This window comes from Rhagoletis zephyria, unplaced genomic scaffold, assembly GCF_001687245.7.
Source record: "Rhagoletis zephyria isolate East Lansing unplaced genomic scaffold, Rhagoletis_zephyria_1.1 Rzeph_scaffold_00002, whole genome shotgun sequence".
Taxonomy (NCBI): Eukaryota; Metazoa; Arthropoda; class Insecta; order Diptera; family Tephritidae; genus Rhagoletis; species Rhagoletis zephyria.
Genome location: NW_016157086.1, coordinates 634,335 through 657,171, shown reverse-complemented (window position 1 = coordinate 657,171; position 22,837 = coordinate 634,335). Strand labels below are relative to the sequence as shown.

The following is a 22,837-nucleotide window of genomic DNA, read 5'->3' as shown; positions in this document are numbered from 1 at the left end:
TTGCCCCTCGCGACTAGCTTACTACTACAGCTGTGATGCTTGATATTTTGAATAAGAATGATTAAGTGGACGTGTGCTTGGTTACCACTCACATTCAGCTTGCTCAAGGTTATGTACCAAATGACACGCAGGCTATTGTGAGACTAAAAAAGTATGCTAGATATTGAAGAGAGAGAAAGCAAGAGAGAGAGGGGAAACAAAGTAATTGAGAAAAAATGTTGAAAAATTATTGCAAGAGATGGTGCCGAAAAAATATATTTATATTAAAAGACAAAAAAAAAATAAACTTGATTGTGTTACTTTGAGTTACTAAGGGGCAATTCCATTGTGACGTTGTGCACTGAAGTGCAAATTTTAGCCAAAACACTTAATTTTCGAGCGATTTTTTTTTTGTGTTGTAAAATACTAGTATATGAGCAAATCTCAGGAGTTGTTAAATTTTTTGACAAAAACGTGTTGGTTGAAAATGTAGGCACACTTATCTTAGAAAATGCATTATCTTCAATTTTGCGTAAAGAAAAAGATTACAACGCGAAAATGTATTTGAATGAAAGTTTGAAAAAATATACCTCCTAAAAAAAGTAAATATAACTACTCCTGCTCATATACCCATAGTTGCGTATGTAACGTATACGCCCCGTAGCACCATAAGCAGTCTACTAACATGTTTACTCACACGTCTCAACTTAAAAGTAATTAACGATTCGCGCGGAAGATTTTTACACAGTATTCGTTATGCACATACATATCGTCACTAGACACGAATAAAGGCGCGCTAGCGTTACGACGGTGCACAAAAAAAAATTTATGAAAAAATGCGCTTAAGAAAAACTTCGGCGAAGAAAGACTTGTAACCTAGTTGACCGCGAAGAAAGACCCGTAATCATAGATTTATGCTTGGCCAAGGATTGTCACTTCAGCATTATTCCCCAAAAACTATGTACGGAATGTACATACTATTACACCCGCAAACATAGTTGACCGCGAAAATAAGTTTACGCGTCCTTCTTCGCCGTCAAATATTTTAAGGCGTCTTTCTTCGCCGTAAACTTTCTCGCTGAAGTTTTTATTTTCGCGGTCAACTTTTAAGGTCGCGCCTTTATTCGTGTCTAGTGACCATATATATTACATTCGTTCGTTCGTCGGCTCGTTCCTTTTTGTCAGGAAGAACATTTGAGCCATTTTATGTTGTTACTTTAAAGTATCTTAAATTATTAATATAAAATCAAAAATCATAAAATTTCACAAATTTTAAAGCACCTGGGATATTTTGCATGCTACCATTTTTTCAATTTGGGGGCACACTAATGGAACTTCACAGATATGCTGTATTTGATGCCAACTTTGATTGCCTCTAATATGAGCATTCTATTTGAAAACTTCCCAAAGTTATCAAGAAGCAATTGCGATTTTTTGGAGTTACAATAAAACAAGTGGCCATTTCGGTTTTTTTCGCATAAATAACCGTTCGAAGACTAAAATTGTCCAAATAATTTTTTTTATTGTGCTTGTCTGGAACTCCATTAATTGAAATAAATGCACGAAGAACGTTTTAGCGTGTTCTGTTTTCTGTTGAGCTAAGGAAGTGACACTTAAAATAAAAAAACAACTTGTGAGATTTTCTCATGTACAGTGTAGGTCCTTTTGACTGCTGTAAAGTAAATTTGTATGAAGTAAAAGTCTCCATAAACACAAATAACAAAATAACATTCTTAAACAGATTAATAAAATGTAGATAGTAAAAATTACTACTCAAGTAGGAATAATTAAGGCATTTTAAAATTTATTTCGTGATTCTCCCATACATGGAATGACCCTTAGGAGTATTGAGAAAAATAAACCTGCTAACGTTCACTACCCTGCAAAAATCGTTGGACCATGTAGTCTATTTGTGGTAAATTGGAGTACTTACAAAAGTGTTCCTCTGTCATGCTGTAGCGGACCAACTCGTGTCTCTGCGCCAGCTTATTGTTTGTTATCCGATCACTGCTCGTGTTTTAACGAAACGTGATTGAAGTTGAGCATTTGAAAGCACATTTGCATGTCTGGCTGTAGCTGAACGTGTAGAGATGCTAGCTGTTAGTTCTTAGCTCTCAGCATGTTCGGGTTCGAATACCGTCAGAGGCAACATGTAATTTTTAATTTTTGTCTTGGTTTTTATTAATTTCGAAAAAGCATTTGAGAAGTGAAGAACAAAAGCGTGTACAAAAGAAAAAATATAACAACAATGCCATTGTTAATATGTCGGAGTAGTTTTGTGCTACTCTGATGTAATGCAGGGATGGAGTATATGGTCCTGCCCTAGGACATAGCAATGTTAATTGGACCATATTTTTTATATGAATTGTGGTTAATTTTGGAGTACTCCTTGGTCCTTAGGGAGTACTCTTTACACGCATGCATGGAGTAGTCGCGATTTTTGCAGGGTACGTTCAACGAGACCTTTGACGTGAAAAGCCCTTCGTGTGAACATGCCTACTGAATACATTTATAGAAGCATACGCTCATTTTAAAATAGATCATTTACCCCTCCGCCGTTGTAAGTACAACACCCTATTCGCCGCATCCAATTAAATGCTGACGTCAAATGTAAAAGGTCAGCAAGCTGCTAAGACAAATGTCACCATTGTAAATTTGTACAGATATAAAATTATACAAACATAAATGCATACATACATATGTATGTGCTTTTTCATTCATGTGTGGAAACATGATAGAATTTTTTTTAAGCTTAAGCAGGGATCACACGATTCGTACATTTGTACAGATTTGTACATTTTCACAGTTACATAGTGGTGTTGTTTGGAAAGTTGTTATTGAGCTGAACATATTATTTCTAGACAACCACACAAAATGTACATGACTGCCAAAATGTACAAATTTGTACAAATGTACAAATCGGGTGATCCCTGCTTTATACAATAAAGACTTATTACTAGAAACACTGAGCAACAGGTCCAGAGCTATGTATACATGTCAAATGTGGAACCAAACACTTCCGAATACATAATTGTCTGCTGAAAAAGAATATCTTAAAACTAACTAAGTATTTACTACTTTTCACTCGCTCGTTGGTTGGCCTAATATTGGGTATTTCGTACGACAGTTTCCCATTAAAATTTTATACATTTCTTCTGTTTTAGTTGATTTTCTAGGGAGAAAGTGTAACAAGAGAATAAAATAAGTTAATAGTAAAAAAAATATTTTTAACGCAAACTTTCTAAATATGAACGAAATCGGACCATAAATATTGGTTTACCAAATATTTCGACTCCTGCGCCACCTATCGGCAGAATTTTTTATGGAGGGTTTCCTTTTCATATAATTAATATACCTTCTTAATATGAACTAAATACTAAATGCGCATTAAATTATATTTCTTATTGCATTGACATTGGGTTTTGTGCCAACCGTAAAGTTTCAAGTTTCTCGGCCAACGAAAAGTTTATTAAAAGTTGATTACAAATGCTCGTGAAATATAAGAACTTTTGTTTACCTTTACGCTAATTTAAAATTTATATTTATGTTTTTATTTTTAACTTTTTAACCCCCTTAATTTACTATCCTAATCATTCTTTATCGTTTTGTATCTCGTTCTAGAATGTCCCGCCGCTATGGATGGCATGGAGCGCTTTGCGTGTCCCACACCCGATCTGCAGGGTCGGTATCGGTGCATAGACGATCATGTGCTATGCGATGGATTCATCGATTGTCCGGAGGGTGAGGATGAAGATCGGAGATCGTGTATGTTCTACAAAACGGTATGTTAATATTGTATCGACATACGTATAAGTATATGTATGCACGAATGAATTGTATCGACATACGTATAAGTATATGTATGCACGAATGAGTCGTACTTCTACTAGGAGACAAGCTTGACCGTTGTGAATAACCTCTATGACTGCCAGGAGGAGGAATATCCTTCTAACCGAAGTTATTCCATATTGTCTGTTGAACCATTTACTATCCCCGATGAAGGTGTCCAGCTGCGGTATTTATACATACGCCATCTCCCCCAAACTATTTAAAAAGCGTGATCCTAAATGTTTGCGAACTCTTGCCTAGAGAGATGGGCATTGGAGTAGGATGTGGTGAAACTATTCCTCTTCTTCCTCATCCCGACAACTTCTGCAACTTAAGTTTGTTAGTATACGTCATCGATGAAGCATTGGTAGTATAACGCAGTGCTCTGTGGTAACGGCGCGCCGGTAAGAGATCTTACTGCAAATTTTTACCGTCAATAATGCTTCAGGACGACTCTTATTGAGTTTCGGCCGAAAGGATCTTGAGATATCTCAGTCGGCTGTGATGTATTCATAAATCCGCCTTGTAGATGAGAAACCGGTGGTATGTAGTAGGGAGTTATTCGCTTCACTAATTTGCATTTACGAGCCGTGTTTCATCGGCTATTTCATTCCCTTCGATACTTTTATGTCCAGGAATCCAGTAGAGAGAGATTTTGGCGTGACTCAGTGAAGCCATATATGTACGACAATTCCGAACTAACTTCGTAGTATCTTGGAACCTAACGTTTCCAATCCCGCCTGGCTGTGAAGGAATATAGTGACGTTCCCGCTTTCTATATGGCAAAGATCTCCGCCTGAAAGACACAGAAATTACTAGGCAGGCGATATATTTGACCTATATGTAGGTCCTTGTAGCGTAGATCCGAGCCGACTTTTTTTTACAGCCTTGAGCCATCGATGTAGATGGAATTACTATCATCCTAGTTGGAAAATGTATGGAACAAAAGACTAGAATCCCAGGGTGACGTGAGTTAATTAGTTTCGACATCTAAGGCGGCATTGATTCCGTTACGCCGTCCACTATTATTTACATTCAGTACTGCCGTGCGATCGTTCGTTAATTTTGATTCCTTTAGTCTATGGAAAGAAAACATTTTTATTTTAAAATAAAGTTTGGACTAGCCCATTATTCGTTGAAAACTATAACATTGAAATGGAAAAACTAAATCCAAAGTCGTTAAATTGCATGATATTGCTGGCAAAGCCACTTCCCGGAAACTACACATTCTGCGAATTTCTCGCGCCGTAGAGCTTTAACTGGCCGCGATGTAAGGCATATAGCTCCCCAACTGGTTGAAACCACATTTTGTGCATTTGAATGTTTTCAATTTCAAAAAAAAAAATTAAAATTATTAATCATGGCGCAATTGCACCGGTAATGGCCGATTACTGCAGCTTCTTCGTAGTTCTCGAATAAGTACGGACAAAGTATGCTACCGCTCCACAATGAACTGTCTCTAAGCAGTCACTTGCGGCTACTTATTTCACCTTATTCTTTTTCTTATTTGGAACCATATCAGTTTATCGGTTTGGGCCGAGACCAAGAAGCTTCGCCAGTTGCCCCTCTCCTTTGCAGTTTTGTGTCAGTTTTTCATCCTAAGTGCGGGCGGGTCCTTCTGCATTTGGTCCTTCCATTGTTTTCGTGGGCCTTTGCTTTCGTCGTCCGCCCAAGCGTGCGGAGTATAAGGATATTTTCTCCGAAGAGTCGTCCTCCTGGTACAGTTCGTTATTCCATCTTCTTTCATCAAAGTCACCAATTTTCGTTATTATTATGGCTCTCAAGCGTGTAATTGACCTTATCACTAAAGAAGCTTTGGCAAATACTACATAGAAGGGCCTTTCCAAGCGTGAATTAGATAATACGTTAGGTAGAAAATGTTTAGATACATTTTCACGAAACTCAATTAAGGGTGCAGGATAGTAAGTTATGACTATAACAATGCAATGTGAGGCTACTCGGAAATACTCCGAAAAGGAGTTCATATTTAAATTTTTACCAAAGTCAAATAAACGTATAGTGTAGTAAGTTGTGATTGTAATTATTCGATAAATGGCTATTCCGAAATACTCCGAAAAAAGTTAATATTTTAATTCATATGAAGTTCCATTAAAGGCATGGGGTACCTAGTAAATTACGAGTATAGAAATGCGATTTAAAGTTACTCCGAAATACTCCAAAAAAAAATATTCCCTCTAAGTGCACAATTCAATGAGAAGTGTAGGGTGATCAATTCTGATTGTGACAACATGATTTGCTGGTATTCCGAAAATGTTCAGAAAAACCTTGTAGTTATTTTGTTATGCAATCTTATCCTTCTTATCGTCGGTGCTACTGCAAAACGGTCTATGTCTATTAGTACCCTTGAAACTTGAATGGTTTCTTACTTCTTACGTGCGATCAGATACAGATAACACATCAAGTTTTCCTATTTTTTACAAAGTTGTACATTTAAGTAATTTTAATTATTACCTACTAAATACGATGTTTTCTCCTTGTGCTTTTTACAGGTTAAAGCCCATCTTGATGTGTTAGCGGATGCGTTACTGCGTTGGGCGCGAGGGCGTTAAACAATAACAACAACCACCACACATATTGTACAACAAAATAACACAACATAACTCTCGCCTTCCTATGCATTAATGCAAACAAAACAAAAACACACTTACGAAAGCAACACGAATATACAGCTAAACAGCATAAACAAACATCCAAAGAAAACTCGAAAAAAAATACACAATAACGATCATCACCACCGCATATGAATAATTAAAAAACAATGATCAAAGAACAGCCCGAATTTCGTAAAAAAAAATAATTATTCCTGCAAAAATCATTCCAAACAAATGAATCAGTGCTGAAGTGAACAAATGAAAAGGTCTGATGAGCACATTCACTTACTAACCACACACACATAGAGACACCTGCATACATACATACACCACAAATGGCAACCTAAATGTGAGAACTGAAGAGTAAAGATGCGAACGAAGAATCAGTGGGGAAGGGCGCATGCAGGAATGGACGTAAAGAACAAAAAAGTAGTATTGTTTGTAAAAAGCTGTCATAAGTATGTAAAAGTATTTAAATAATAGGCAAATAGCGAAAAAAACTAATTAAAGAAAACAAACATTCAAAACCCCAAAATGAAACTGACCATACAAGCATGTAAATTACAAAAAAAGATAACAGACATTCATTGTGTGTTTAAAAAAAAGTATGCAAATAGTACCACAAAAGAGAGAAAACGACAACTGACAAACATACATATTTACAAATATGTTTGTAGACAACGTTTATTCAACTAATAAAAAAATTAATAAAAAAAGCAAGTGGACTAAAAGAAAACCTAATGTTATGCATATGAATTATGATTAAACTTATGATTACTTATTACTTAAATAATGTTTATAAATTACTGATTACTGATTACTGATTACTGATTATTAATTATTATGATTATTAAAATTATTATAAAGTAAACTATTATTAAAAATTATTACAAAACAAAAACAGAGCTACTATTATTAATATTAAAACCTAAACCAGATATTATACAAAAACAAAAAAAAACACAAAGCGTATATACATACATACATACAGAGATACATAGAGCATAACTGATAAATTAATGGTAAAATGTGTTTAACATTAATGTAATTACTAAAATTAATAATTGTAAAAAGAGTGTTAGGACAAAAATCATATGTAAAATTAAATAAAAAATCAATTAACGAAATATGTACTAATATATGAAACGAAACGCAGATAACCAAAAAGCAGCTGGGTGTGAATTGCATTGCGCTCTAGCATAACAAACAAATCGTTTACCCACCCCCAAAGTCATGGATCTCGGTAGTAGCAAATATTGAAGAGATGAAAGGTGTAATACTAATTGGCTTAGCGAGAAAATTAAAAAAAAAAATGCGTTGAATTTGTGGCGAAGATATGAAAACTCATTTCTCCGAAAAAACCTAGAAAGACTTAAAAAAATTCGGAATTTTCGCCGCACGATTTGCAAAGCAAATTTTTCGTTTATTAAAAAAAAAAATTTTTTTTACCGAAAGTTGTGATTCGGAATTCTCCTGCAAATGGTGATGAAACTCCGAAATTTCCGAATTCTCTCGCTTGTTGTGCAAATTATATTTTTTTATTACTTTAAACAAAAGTAAATTTTTTTAAAGAAATGTACGTTCCCGAAAGACTCCTAAAACTTTAGAGTCTTCTCGCAAGTTCTGCAAAGCATATTTTAGTTGAAAAAAATTTGTTAACAGAAATTTGTGATTCGGAATTTTCTTGCTAACGTTGAAAAAACTCCGAAATTTTCCGAACTCTCCCGCTAGTTGTGCAAATTCTATTTTTTAATTACTTTAAACCAATTTTTTTTTTTTTTAAGAAATACAATGTTGCGAAATTCTTTTGCAAGTTTTGAAATAAATTCCAGAAAAATTCTGAAGGATACTGAAAATTTCAAAACTTTACAGATAGGTTTGCAAAGAAAAGTTTTGATTCGTGTCATCTCTTTTGCAAGTGTCGAAAATACTCCGAAATTTTCCGCCAAAAATGTATTAGCCTTTTAAAGAAATATACGTATACAAAACACTTCGAAAACTTCGGAATTTTCTCGCAAGTTTTACAAAGCATAATTTTTATTTAGTTAGAACAAAATAGTTATTTTTAACAAAAATGTATTATTCGGATTGCTATTGCATGTGTTGTATAACCTTCGAAATTTTCCGATCTCTCTCTTGTTTTGTCATTTTTTTTAAATTACTTTAAACAAAATTTAAATTTTTTAAAGAAATATAAGTTTCCGAGTTCACCTGCAAGTGTTAGATTAAACTCCGAAAGACTCCGAAATTTTCAAAACACTTTAGCATATTTTGCTAAGCATATTTTTAAATTCCTTCAATTCCGTTTCGATCAAAAATGATTCTAAAAGAATTATCTATTTCATTACATATTTACTCTAATCAGGCACACTCATAATAAGCTGGAGGTATTTCAAAAGCCTTCCTTTCGTTCTATTTAAGAATATTTTCTGTGTATGTACCTTTGTATGTACGTGTGTACCTGAGGTACGTAAACTGAAACAAAATAAGAACTTTTCGCAATAACTCAAAATTTTTAAGAAATTTCCGAAAGTAGTTTGAATAAAAAATTAAAATTGTACACTAAATATGTTAGCTTAACTATTCCCTAAATGTTGTTAAATTTTTCGTCTTTATTCAAAATATTAACGTACATAACATTTCGAACAACTCCTGGAAATTCGGAAAATTTCCGAAATTTGTATAGTTTTATATTTTTGTTTAAATTAAAAAAATATTGCATTTTGACCTTTTCTTAGGCATTTTCCACTAAAAAAAAATCATAGTCATTGCGAAATATTCCAATTTTTCTTCACACTAAATTAAAAGTATTTCCTGCATTTTCAACGCGTTTCCTATAATCTACGTGCATCTCTTCCAGCTGTAAATATGTATGCATGTATAACACCACCACTAGATTCATGACTTGTGCTCTAGCGAAATGCATGTTCACACTGAAAATTAAAACAAACAAACAAAAAATGCATACATACATACACGTGTATGTATATAAATAAATGAAACGTGTAAAAATGAAGAAAACAAATTGTTAGCATTGCAGGTGTTATTCTATATACATGTATACATAAATAATCTAATATACATACATATATACATATTATATACACATACACATAAAACAGCATAAGTACATACATCTATGCTACATGCGAGTATATAGATGAAAATGAACATGATGAAATGTATATAAATATATATGTATTAAGATAAAAACTAAAAAATATAAATAGTATGAACTGTATGTGCAATGGCATTATAATAAGCAAATAATTATAACAACTGAACTAACTGAAGTATGAGAAATAAATCAAGTTCAATAATGCAAAAACGAAAAAGAAGAAAACTTAACAAAAACAAAAACAATTATATGAAAGACTAAATATTACTAAAAGTTATAAGAAAATCAATCTAATGAAAACTATGTTTAAAAAAAAAATTATTAAAAAGGTACTAAAAACTCTAATACAAACATTTTCATCTCTGATTTGCAAATACTTAATTACGCATTGCAAGTTTTCTTGGTTTTCAAATTTCAAAACTAAAATTGTTTATCTCTTTTGTTTTGAAAATTTGTTATACTCAATTTAATGCACATCTAAAGCGAGTTTTTGGAGTTTTTAAATGACGTAGTTGTCTAGAGACTTTGTAACTCTTCATTCGTTTTGGTTAGTTTGAAACTCTTTTTAAAGTCACTTGTATGTTGTTTTCAAATTAAAATCGTTAAAGTAAAAAAAGTATGTGATTAACAATTTGTAACATTTATCGACTGGAGTATTTGTAGTGTACATACATACATATGTGCATACATACAAAAGTGTGCATAGTTTAATGATACTTTAATTTCAATATGTGGTAGTACACTCTTCCTCTTAGGTGATGCCTGAAAGTATGCAATATGTTGCAAAAATGTATGGGATTGCAGAAGACACTGAAAAGTTTAGTTGCCGAAAATCACTAGATGAATAGCTGGTGTGTGCTACAGGGTTGATTTTGTGTGTACATTTTAAGTACCTTTTTCGGCACTTTTTATAATATTTTTATTGTAAAATTTATTGGTAAATAGCAATTTTAGAGGTAACAATATAATTATTTTCTTCAATTGAGTTAAACCTGAAATAATAATTTCGTTGCGGAACGCTACGACCTAAAAATCGTTGGTTAGATTCATAATGCGGGACAATTTGTGAATGCCTGCTTTAGGTCGGCCAGACAGACAAAGACGTGGTGACGAAATGAACGTCTTCTCCCCCACGAAAGGACAGGGCAGTGACAGAGGTAATGTTCAACACTCTCGAATTCGCCCACATCGCAGCCACTACGGTAGAAGTCATTGACCAGCAAACCCATTCTACAAGCTTGCCTTCCCATTAAGCAGTGGTCCGTAATATTACCGGTAACCAGCCTTAGTAGAGCGCATTCTAACCGACTGAGTGCGTTGGATCTTTTCTTGCCCAGGCTGGGCCGGATTTGTCTAGTCGTCGGGTTCCTCCGACTATCTATTATTTGCCTTCTGGGCGAAATATGTCTTGAGCCATGTCAAGAGAAAATTTGACATCAGACAGGGTGGTTCCCTTCCCCGCATGCTCGTCCGCTGCGCAATTGCCTCGAATGTCGCTGTGGCCTGGCATCCACACAAAGTGAGTAGTAGACTTTGAACCTAAATCATTGCAGACTTTAATAAATTCTATGGAATGAGTTCATATTTGGAATAGCAGTTTTCGTAGGGTTTTTGGCATAAGCCACATCTTTGAGTTCAGACCCTAAGTCCTATCAAAACTTCTTCTAGAGCCGCGCGTGATCCGTCTAGCTTTCCCAACAGCCTTATACAATTTTGTACTAAGCAAGAGTATCATATATTAGACCTAGTAAGAATATTCGCGAACAGTATTAAGAACTCGTAAAAAACTACGTATTTTTTTCGAGGCTCTCATTGGCAGAACAGTTTAACACCAAACGAAAACCTGCAGCTAAAAGCGTTGAAGCAATTCTGTCCAATTGTTCCGCATTTTCATATTCATATAGCCTATCTTAAAGCTGGTGCAACACGACCAAGTCAAAAGGGAACATAAACATTCCTAATGTTGAAAAAATGTTGCATTCACGAAGCATACTGCCTTCTTACGTACGTTGAAATAAGACTAACCCTGGGATTCAGTAATTCAGTCTCATCTCAAGTCACCAAATTTGAGATTAGCAGTTAGTGAATATTTTTGTGACTTGAGATTATTTGGCTATTCAGTAGGAGAGAGTCACGAAAAGTTCACCAAAAAAGGGTGGTGAAAACAAACACGGATAGTCAACTGATGGAGTTTACGTATGCCTTTTGCTGCGTTGCACGAAGAGTCGCAGTGGCCGAGTTGTCAAAGCATTATGCTGCCAGTCGAGAGGGTCCGGGTTCGAGTACTCCTCGGGCAGATTATTTATAATTATTTAACTTTTTCTCCATATTTTTATTTTTGAGACCTGCTCTTAGCCAGCTGACAAATTAGTGACTTTTTTTTAGACTAGAGACGTGAGACAGCGTACTGAATACCAAAATCCAAGTTCACCACCAAAAGTCACTATTAGTCCGTTTTAATACATTAGTCGGGTGGAAAAACTAGGCAGTGCCATGCAATTTTCGATACGACTTGACTCACGAAAAACGACTTGCACTCAGCGCGATACTCGAAATCGAGGCTAATAGTTACATTCCAACCAAAATTTGAGAGTTGTATTATTCTTTGGATCATTGCCATCGAGATATAGATACATACAATTTATACGTACAACCAATGCACAGTGGTCCAAAGGTGAAATATACTATCCCAAAATATCTACAGCTTAAATTATTGGCGGACCTAAGTTTTTTTTTTTTTAATTGAAAGCTAATTAAGTTCGTAGCATTTTAAGGAGTTACTAGTTTAAGCTTATTTTGTTTACGATGTTAACAGTTTTACCAAAGAAAAAGATTTACCATCAAAATTTGTTATATTTAGAGCGAAAGCCAATTTAATTTGATATATTTTGTTAATATTCCATCTTTCATTAAAATTACACGCATTCGAGAAATTTACAAGGATTAAATTTTTTTTTTGCAAAAGTGGGCAAAATGTCAATTGATATTGCAAAAAAAAAGTATGTATATATATAGCAGAACGACTTAAGACTTTTTTTACTTATTTCTTAAAAATAATATATTTACCAAAAGTTTAAGATGTTCAACACTAAACGCGTCGATGAAGAAAAACAATTTTCTGCTGCAATTTGTGTTTTTTTTTTAACTTTGCGTAAAAAAAAACTATTAAACAAAATAAATTTTAAAAGTAGTTCTTAAATTTATTTTAATTAAAAAATCTACAATTGTAGGCTGTAGAACTGTTTGCATAGTAAATTTCGGGTTTGAACCAGTGTGCATTGGTAGATTCATAGAAAACTCCCTCCATATCCAAGAAGTCACACAGAGTAAACTTTTCAGTTTCTAAGTCCCTTTCGACTCATACACCAGACTCTGGGTCTTATGAATAAAATCCTAGCACTTGCTTTTTTTTTTAATTTCGGACCTTTTACTTAAATTTATTTGAAGAAATCGAGTAAAGAGTCTGAAATTTTAGGAAAAAGCAATATTGCTTAGTTTTTATTCAGAAGGCCCACCTTAAGGCCGATTCCGCTGGTAAGTCGTAATAATTTCCTAACTTTTTTAATGTTATTACTTTATTTGGTCTTATGAGCTGAACAAAAAAAAAAAATGAAAGATATACAAAGTCCACTCTTATGGTGTATTATGAAAAATTTTTAGGGAGACATTATTGGCTTTATTAGGTACATCATATTTTTTTCGAAAATCAACATTGGTGTTTAACAAAACATCTAGTGTTTTGAATGTTTTTCTCTTGGCGTTGCATATTTTCCGGCACACCTGTTATTCATTTACAGCTTTCTGAGCAGCGATTTTTACTATCTCACTGCAGTGTGTTTCTATAGAATGTCATACTTTAGGTTGATCTCTCCCTACATATATTCGACTTTTAAACAAAATAAATAAATAATTAGACAAAAGTAACATTTGTATGTATTTCCTGTGTCATCGAAATTTTGTATTAATGCAGATTCAAATTATTTCATCCACACATTGTTATTGAATTTCTTAGATCGAGAACTTTTTGACTTCAACGAAAGCAAATCATACATTCATATTCGTATTTGCATTCACAATCTCTCACACACATTCGTACATTGATCGTCTTCATATTGTACATATATGTATGTGTATGTGTTCATTTCCATTGCATGTATGTATTTTTATTGTACTCATGTAATTTCTATTCATATATATACATATACATACATATATATAAATACATAAATATATTCTCTCAACACAAAAGCTACGTAATTTATAAATAAATGAAAATTCGCTTTTGAAATTTTTTAACAAAAACCAAAAGAAAAATTACAAACAAATATAAGTATTGAATTAAATTTAAATTAAATGGAAACAATTCTCATGGATATGGCAGCTATTGTAGATAAGTAAACTTATTTAAATTTAAAATAACAAAAACATTTATAAAAAAAGTCACAAACAACTATTTAATTAAACGCATTAAAATGCAAATACATTAAATAAATAAAACAAACAAAAATAAACATGTATAAATTTCTCATAAAAAAAACACAAACATTAATTTATGGCCAACAGAAATATCGACTAAAAATTGAGGGGGAAATGTAATAACATGCAATTGAACTGTCAAACCAAGTTAGAGGGAGATATTAAAAATGCACTGAAACAGTATACATACAGACATACAATTAATTAGGAGTTGATAAGGAGAAGCGCATGTAAAAAGGCTTGCAAATCTTAAAAACAAAAACCACAAAAAAAGAGGAACAAAATCCAAAATACGAAAGTTAAGAGATTAACTAATTTAAACATAAAAAAGTAAAAGTAAATTATAACTTACATGCATACATATAAAAGGAGCGGAAAATACAGAAAGTGTGTAAAATAAAGTGTGAAATAATGTGAAGCGTAAGAAAGTTGTTAGTTTTGTAAATTTCAATAAGCAAGAGAAATAAAAATAAACTTAAGTGAAAAAATACAAACTTAAAGCTATACTTGTGTTGCTTTCTTTGGTACTTTTCTTAGACTTTGAATATTTATCTTCCTTTCTTCCTTCCTTCCTTCTTTTCAACATACGTGTATTACTATATTTACTATAGAAAAATCTCACTACTTTATTTTCATTATAATAAAACAAATCATATACAAAAGGATTAGCTGGATGGAAGAGCGTGTCTTGAAATTGTTGGTTGCACCTAAAATAAACTGCGTATAACAGAAAAGAGTTAGCTGTTCAACATACTGATTTGTTTAAACCTTTCGGGATCGTAAACCTATAATTAAAAATCGTGTTTCTAGAGTTTGGTAAGAAAATTTCATTTCGTTTTTGTGCCATTCAATTTCCTCAATATTTTTTTCTACAAAATTTTTTCCCCAAATTTGGATAATTTTTCTGCATTTTGTACACAATTTTTTTGAAAGCGCTAAAAAATTATTTTTCCTCTAAGATAATAATTTTCTGAGAAACAACTTCCATCAAAATAAGCTTTTCTATAAAATATTTATTTTCTTAAAAAAATAAATGAACTTCTCAAGATTGTTTCCAAAAAAAAATTGCCTCCCTACAAATTTCTTTTCTGTTTGCATCATTTCTGCCTTTGTTAAAAGTATTTTTTTCTGAGAAATAAATGTTTTCCTAACCAACTATTCTCTCAAAAATATCTTCTATCATTTTCAAAAAAAAAAAATAAATAAAAAAATTTTCTTTTCTCCTTAAACTCCGGTTGAATATACGTAGTATTTTTTAAAAGAATTTTTTGCTTTAAAGTTTTTCATAAATGTTTCTTTCCTACAAACTTTTTAACACACATTTTTTTTATTTATTGTTTTCTCTAACTTATATTTTTTCAAAAAAAAAATTGTTCTAACTCATGATAAATTTCTGTTTGGATCATTTCTGCCTTTGTTAAAAATATTTTTTTGTAAGAAATAAATGTTTTTCTAAGCAAATATTCTTTCAAAAATATCCTCTATTCTTTTCATACAAAACAAAATTATTTTCTCTTAAACTCCAGTTGAATACATAGTATTTCTAAAAGAATTTTTTTCGTTAAAATTTTTCATAAATGTTTCTTTTCTAAAAATTTTTTAACACACAATTTTTTGTATTTATTGTTTTCTCTACCTCATATCTTTTCAAAAAATTATTATTTTTCTATCTCATGATAATTTTTTTAGAATTGATAAGAATATTAATTTTTATGATAAAAATAACTAAATGAAAATGAGGCCTGTGATGGAAAACAGAAAACTTTAAAATTATTCATACAGTTTTTTATGAGCTGAGAAACTCTTTGGAAAGCATGTTTTCCTTGGTCATGAAAAGGATAAAGGGTCTGACAGAACAGAGCGATTTTACTTTTCTCCATTTAATTAACCAAAAACAAGATCCTTTCTGTTAACATTGCAAGAAATCTCAGAATGAGCGACTATTTATACTAAAAGTAAACGAAAGACTATAAAAGCTGAACAAAAAATTATTAAAGGATTTAGTTACTGAGTTACCAAACTATCAACTGCATTCAATTAAAGGCTGTTCTGGATGGAAGAACTTCAAAAGAAAATTTTGCTACCAAAAAATGCCTAAAAAAAGACACTAAACTATCTCCTATTTTTGTCTCTTCATTTTAAACCATATTCCTAACATTCACTTAACATAATTCCTAAATAGCTCTACCCAACATTAGTTCAAATAGATGAGATGTGCTTCACCAATTTTTTAATTGTAATGTCGAGACAATATCACCCAATACCTCTTACACATCACATCGGTTAACATCGCTCACATCAGATCGACAGCATAAGGGGAGTCTACTCTCTTAGCTCATTGCAATAAGCCTCGTGATCAGTGTTCGCAATCACAAAGAATCAATAGAAACGCTTAATTATTGTAATATCTTAATGTTTCTACGGTTGTTCCAAGCAGCCTCATTTGGGTTTGAGGATATTTTTTTATTGTTACTACTTAAAATAAAAAATATAATCCAAACCCAATACTTAAAATAAAAAAATATAATCCAAACCCAATAGGGCCGAAGGCGAAGCTTTATATCGACAATTTCGCAAGCCAATAAGCAAGTACTGGCACTTTAGCAGCATTAACCAAAAGATATTCGGGATATTTCTATGCTGCCATGAAATCAGCAACTCAGTTCCAATCCCTGAACCAGCCGTTTGAGGTCGATGTTAACCTCTTGGTTACTTTGTTCGTGTAATGACCTTCAAGTGAACACCAAAGCTTTGAGAAGTTCGCCCAAGTAATAAGAAAAAAATAATAATGTGAGTGCAAATATTTATATATTTTTTTCAATGCCTTCCGCGTTAAAAATACATATATACGTAAATATCGAAGAATTAAAAAAAAAAATGCATAACATGATTGAAAGATCAAAATCTGGTTAACATCAGTTGAGGAAAGTTGAAATAAGCTACAAGAAGCGCAATCAAAATCCATTAAATATCAAGCCAGAATGACAAATGTAATTGATGAACAACTTGAGGTGATTTTCGGAACTTTACATACAGTTCAGCAATAGAACCAACAGAAACTCACAGACATTTCAAAAGAAGCGCAAACATTTTGGCCTATTACTTCGAAACAGGTATGTGGATTATCCAAGCCATATGGAAAATCAGATGGGATCAGATAGGGCTAGAATGGACAACGATACAACTACATAAATAAATTCACAGCATATCACTGGTCAAGCAGACACGTTATGTGAAGAATTCCTTCCCCTTCTGAAATGAGAGAGGATCAGATTAGACCAAATCAGATCACATGACGCCATCATCAAATCAGATCCATCACTTCGTGTACATACAAATGATCAGAGCAGAACATATTGAATAAGCTTATATCCTATTCCTGCCCTTTCTAAAATTAATCAGAGCGGATCAGATCTGAGAAAATCAGAATATATTGAATCAGATCACATTCTATTCCATCGTATCACATGGCATCACATCAGCGTGCAGAATAGATCAGCCTACATCAATACGCATCACATCAAATACATAAGCTCAGGTTAAGAAAGTTATATGAAGAACTAAGTCCTCGGGAATTAGATCAGATCACATCACAGCGCATCGCATCATATAAGACCAGATTTCATTAATCACATCACATTATACGCACATATTTATGATGAGAGCAGAAAAGTAATATGGAGAGTTCAAGCGGTTTCTAAAATCAGATCAGACCATGAGCAGACCTAATCAGATTATATTACCTTGTATAACTTTAGCGCAGGTGAGATAAGGTCAGATTACATCAAATCATAAAAGGTCAGCGTTGTAGAGAAATCAGGCCCTTTCTAAACTCAAATCAGATAATAGCAGAACAGATCGCATCACATTACATCGCTTCATATTACATCACATCATAAAAGATGCGAACAAATTAGCTCAAATTTAAAACGTCAGTTCAATCAATACCAGTGTTGCCAGATTTTGTTTAAAAAAAACTGTAAATTTAAAAATAAAAAACTGCTTCTCGACGAAAAAATTGCATTTTCGACGAAAAAACTGCGACTTTGAAAAACTAGGGGAGTTTTTAATAAAATATATATATATTTTTTTAATTTGATTAAACATAAATAACAAAAACAATTCATTAAAACAAATAACACAAAACGTCTAAATTATAACTGCCTAAACAAAAATTTACTTTTATAATATAGAACATTTAAATCACATTTTGTTTACAACAATCTTTCTTGAGCTTGAGGCCGCTTTTTTTTTTGAAAGTGTTGTGAAAAACAATAATAAATTACACATGATAGAAGTTAAAGCTGCTATTTCGGAGATCACCACATCTCGTCATCAGATGTCTTCATTGAGTTCACTGGGACTTGAACCAGCTACTGCGGCATTCAAAACCAGCAGTCTTATCCACTGAGTTTCATTATTTTTCCTAAATTGCTTTGCCAATTTTTCATACCATTGGTTGGAAACCTCAAATTAAGTACAACCTGAATATTTTGTTAAGAAATCCTTAGTCCTTAAATATCGGAGGCTGTTGTGGCGACTGGAATGCAAAGGACAGCTGAAACCAGCTCCTTCATCACCGTTATTTATGTTAGAAATGGGCTTAAAAAAACCGAAAGAGAGATTTTAGTTCATTCATTCAAATTGGAAATTTCGCAAAAAAAAAATTTAATTTGAATGAAGGGTTTTTTAAAAAACCTCTAAGGTTGTCTAAAAAGCTGAAAGTTTAATTTAAAAGTGTGTATCTTGCAACACTGAACACAAATGATTACATCAGATCAGTTCTGATCCAACATAGATCAGCTGCTATCCCAAGTTAGTACATAGTTAAGCCTGCTGACTCTGAAAAATAAAATAAAAAAACTAACCCAAGGGCAATTTGGTTTTCCAAAACTATTTAGTGCTGACAAATCTTGTTTGGTCTTTAAAAAATTCCATCAGGAATACAAAGCAAAAAAATCGTTTCATCTCAACTAAATTGTGTTTTTAGATAGATAATAAGCTTAGCCTATATGAGCTGCCATTGGAAGCCGTATGAATCACTTAGAGGTGTCGGAAGGCTGGTGCGAAGATCAGCTACAGTGTACTGAAGGATCGGTTGAGAAACGATCTGATCTCAATTGAGGTATAGGTTGGATTATCAAGCGACACCGAACAGTGCTTCACACTCAGTAAATTCGCATGAATTCTGTTGACGTAATTGGCAGATTTTTCATATACTTTAATATGTTTGGTTTGCTTTTACACTACCTAATTATATATTTTTTATTATTATTTATTTTTATTTTTTTGTTAAAAAATGCTTTAACAATCAAGGCTGAGATTACAAAACGATCAATGTTGTATAATTTCATACGAATTCATGGTTGTGTAGCACAGAAGTAACAAAAGAAAGAACAAAAACCGCTGGCATTGAGTCATTTCATAAAAAAAATTGGCACAGAAGTTAAACAAATTTATAAAAATTTAGTAAGCAATTCATAAACTTGTGATTTAATGACAAAAAATTACCGACAGATCAAAGTTTTCAGTTTATTTATTTATTTTCTTTTTTTTTGATTCAGAAAAAACTACTAATTTTTTCATTATTAAATTTTTTTTAAATTTTTTTAAACAGTTTTTTTCTTCTCTCTCGCTATTTTCTCGACGATCTTCAAATTGGTGTTGAATCTACATACATATACATAGATATATATACTAGCATAACAAGAAAACGATTCATAGTTGCAATAAAACCCACCTTCACGAACCAAAAGTGGAACAAATTATAATCAAATTTACTGTTAAGGCTATACATAGACATAAATATGTGTGCAAGCTATTAGGGAGCAGTAAAACGGTTTAAATAAGTATAGGTATACAAGTGAAAGGAGCTGAGTGATTTCTGAATGACTAGGTGAAACTCCACATATACATTGAAATAATCACAAGAAATGTTAATGCAAAAATACAGAAAAATAATGCATGATTAACAAATAGTATTGGTTATGTTAATGAGCATAAAGATGGATTCAAATTGAGAATGAAGCCACATCGCACGAATTACTCGTATTGAGATAAACAAACGAAAACGTAGATGCCTCTCAACAATTGCATGCAAAAACAGCGTAGATATCAAAATGCAACATTGATATTGGATACAAGAAATTGTTTAGAAAACATGAAATATGTATGTAAATAAGTAAATAGATGTTCTAGCACAAATATAATCCCAAAGAGTTTTTAGAACATGTTAACATAGGACAAAACAATAAAACAGAATGGTTAGACAAGCATAGCAAGTGGGCGCAATAAAGTAATTAAATGCAGAAACTAAATAAATATGTAGTTGAAAGAAAAAAATTTTTATGAAATACACAAAAAAAAATCACACTTACATGCATAAATTTCAGGCGACTGTCCACATAGAAATCTAATAACTAGTAAATACATAAATACATACATATATATATATATATTTTTGGCCTATTTTTATATAAAACGAAAAAGCGAAAATGGTTAGAGAGGAACTAAATAAGTATGTATGCCGATTGCCGCTAAATGAAAATCCATTTTGAACTACGAAAAAGTGAGCGATTAGGACGATAGTTTTATTAATTTGTTTTTTTTTTTTAATACATTCCTTAATATATGCATATACCTTTGCAGAATTTTTGGAAAAGTTTGAGAAAGTGAGATGCACGCACAAAATTTTATCAAAACGTAGGCAAGTTAGAAGAGACTTGGTGTGAGGAAAAATATGTGGTATAATTTGTCTATGAATATTTCAATTGCTACATACATACATATTTCGTGATTTATCTACCAATCTAGTAAATTTTTTTTTAAGTTATTACAAGTACATAGCGTCGCGTGTATACAAGATTGTCGTATGTTACTTTCAGCAGGATTTGGGAAATTGCGGTTGAAGTTTGGAATGCAATTTCTCACAAACGCGACGATATATTTCCTCCAAGGTATCGGAGAGTGGTACAGTTCACGAAATTTTTAAATTAGTTTGAATTTATTTTTGAGTTTATGAAGGATTTTCTTTAGCAAAATTTTTTCATATGCTACATTTGTCGACGATCAACAAATTCTGTTTTGGCTGCCATTTTTTTTTTTAATTAAGATAAACAATTTTGCTTTCCTGGTTCTTAGAGGTGGCCTAGCTTTCTTTGAAAAATCGTTCCAAAATTTTTAAACAGAAATAGGATTGATTTTCTCGAAAACCCCACATTTTTTTTCTTCAATATTTTGCCGCAAATTCTTACCAGGATGAGAAAGAAATATACGTACATATAAGTTTGAAGCGGGATAAAATTTTTGATGTCAGGAGAATGTTTTTCGAAATGAGACATTTTCTTTTTTTGAAAATTTTTAAAATTTTATTTGGAAAATATTATGAATATTACTTTCAAACAATTAATCTATTACATATTTAAAAATGATTTTTTTGCCAATTATGTTTAGCCGTTCTGGCCATGTAAGAGATTCGGTCCTCATTTTCATCATTATCGACCTTAGAAATTAAAAGACTAAAAGAGATCTCCAAAAACTGATAACACTAATCATTAAAATGGCGCTACGACAATCTTTTGTCCAGGCAACGATAAGTAAATGTAATTAATTTGTAAATTTCAAAAAATTAATTTAAAACTACAATGCTAAATTTTGAATTTTATGCTGAAAACTACTCACAATTATACCTAAAATTAAACAAAATTAAATAAGCACAGAGCAAAAAATTTATTTTCTTTTGAATTTCTTTCGGAAAACATTTTTCGTAGTAAACAAAATTAAAACCAAGAATATAAATTAACTTAAATAAAAAAATTTTAAGTTTTGAAACATTTGTTTTTTTTAATATATATTTTTTTCACTTGATATTTTTTTATTAATTAGGTTTTAAATATATTGTAATGCATTCCTATATATTTATAATCACCTATTGCGTAACTCTTAATTAAAATTCATTTGAAAAAAATATACACTAGAACTTTTTGAGGCAAAATCAGAACAACTCCAAAAAAAAATTAATTTAACTAGTATTTTATTTATCATTTTCTCATCTAATTTTTAAAGTAAAAAAAAAGATTCAACAATTTTGTTGAGCTTGAGGCCGAACGAAATGTAATTAAGCATCTATTAAAAATTACATTCAATTTTATTGATTTACTTGAGATTGCAAGAAAAAAATATATTTAAAAATTAAAGACATCGCAATTTTCTCTTAAATTCACACAAACTTAGTTAAAATAATAAGAAAAAGGTGTCATACATTTTGAATGTAAATGTGTTTAACATAGAATTATGAAATCTGTTTCTTTTTACAAAATATTTTAAAGTTTCTTTTTCGGCGAAGGATACTTAATTACGAAGTTTAACCACACATCAGGTGAACAAAAAAATTTAAGATATTTTTGGAAGTTTTCCCTTAATTCATGTTTTTGTTACAAATCTCAAAAAATACCCTAAAGCCCATTTTTTGTAATATATTTTTGTTATAAAGCCTTTTACAAAGTTAATATTTATATCTGAAAGAATTAAACGAACATATTTGTTAAATAAAACAAATTTGTTGTTCTATTTTACCTCGTTTTGTATTCTATTATATTGAATTTGACTTTTTAAAATAAAATTCTCTTTAAAGATACTTAAAATTTTTGTTCAAATTGAATCCAGAAATCATTTTTTATTTAATTTAATTGAACTTAGTTCAATTTAGTTTAATTTAATTTAATTTATTTTTATTTTATTTTATTTTATTTTATTTTATTTTATTTTATTTTATTTTATTTTATTTTATTTTATTTTATTTTATTTTATTTTATTTTATTTTATT

At 31.6% G+C, this 22,837-nt stretch overlaps 1 protein-coding gene across 1 annotated transcript in view; it reads left to right on the top strand.

Annotated features, from left to right (window-relative positions):
* Positions 1-7,050, top strand: part of jeb (low-density lipoprotein receptor domain-containing jelly belly protein) — a 192,262-nt gene extending 185,212 nt beyond the window's left edge. The window contains exons 2-3 of the mRNA XM_017619932.1: positions 3,601-3,761; positions 6,318-7,050. Of these exons, the coding sequence (XP_017475421.1) occupies positions 3,601-3,761; positions 6,318-6,377 (221 nt within the window). The 3' untranslated portion in view covers positions 6,378-7,050. The remainder of the gene's footprint in view (positions 1-3,600; positions 3,762-6,317) is intronic.
* The last annotated feature ends 15,787 nt before the right edge of the window (positions 7,051-22,837 follow it).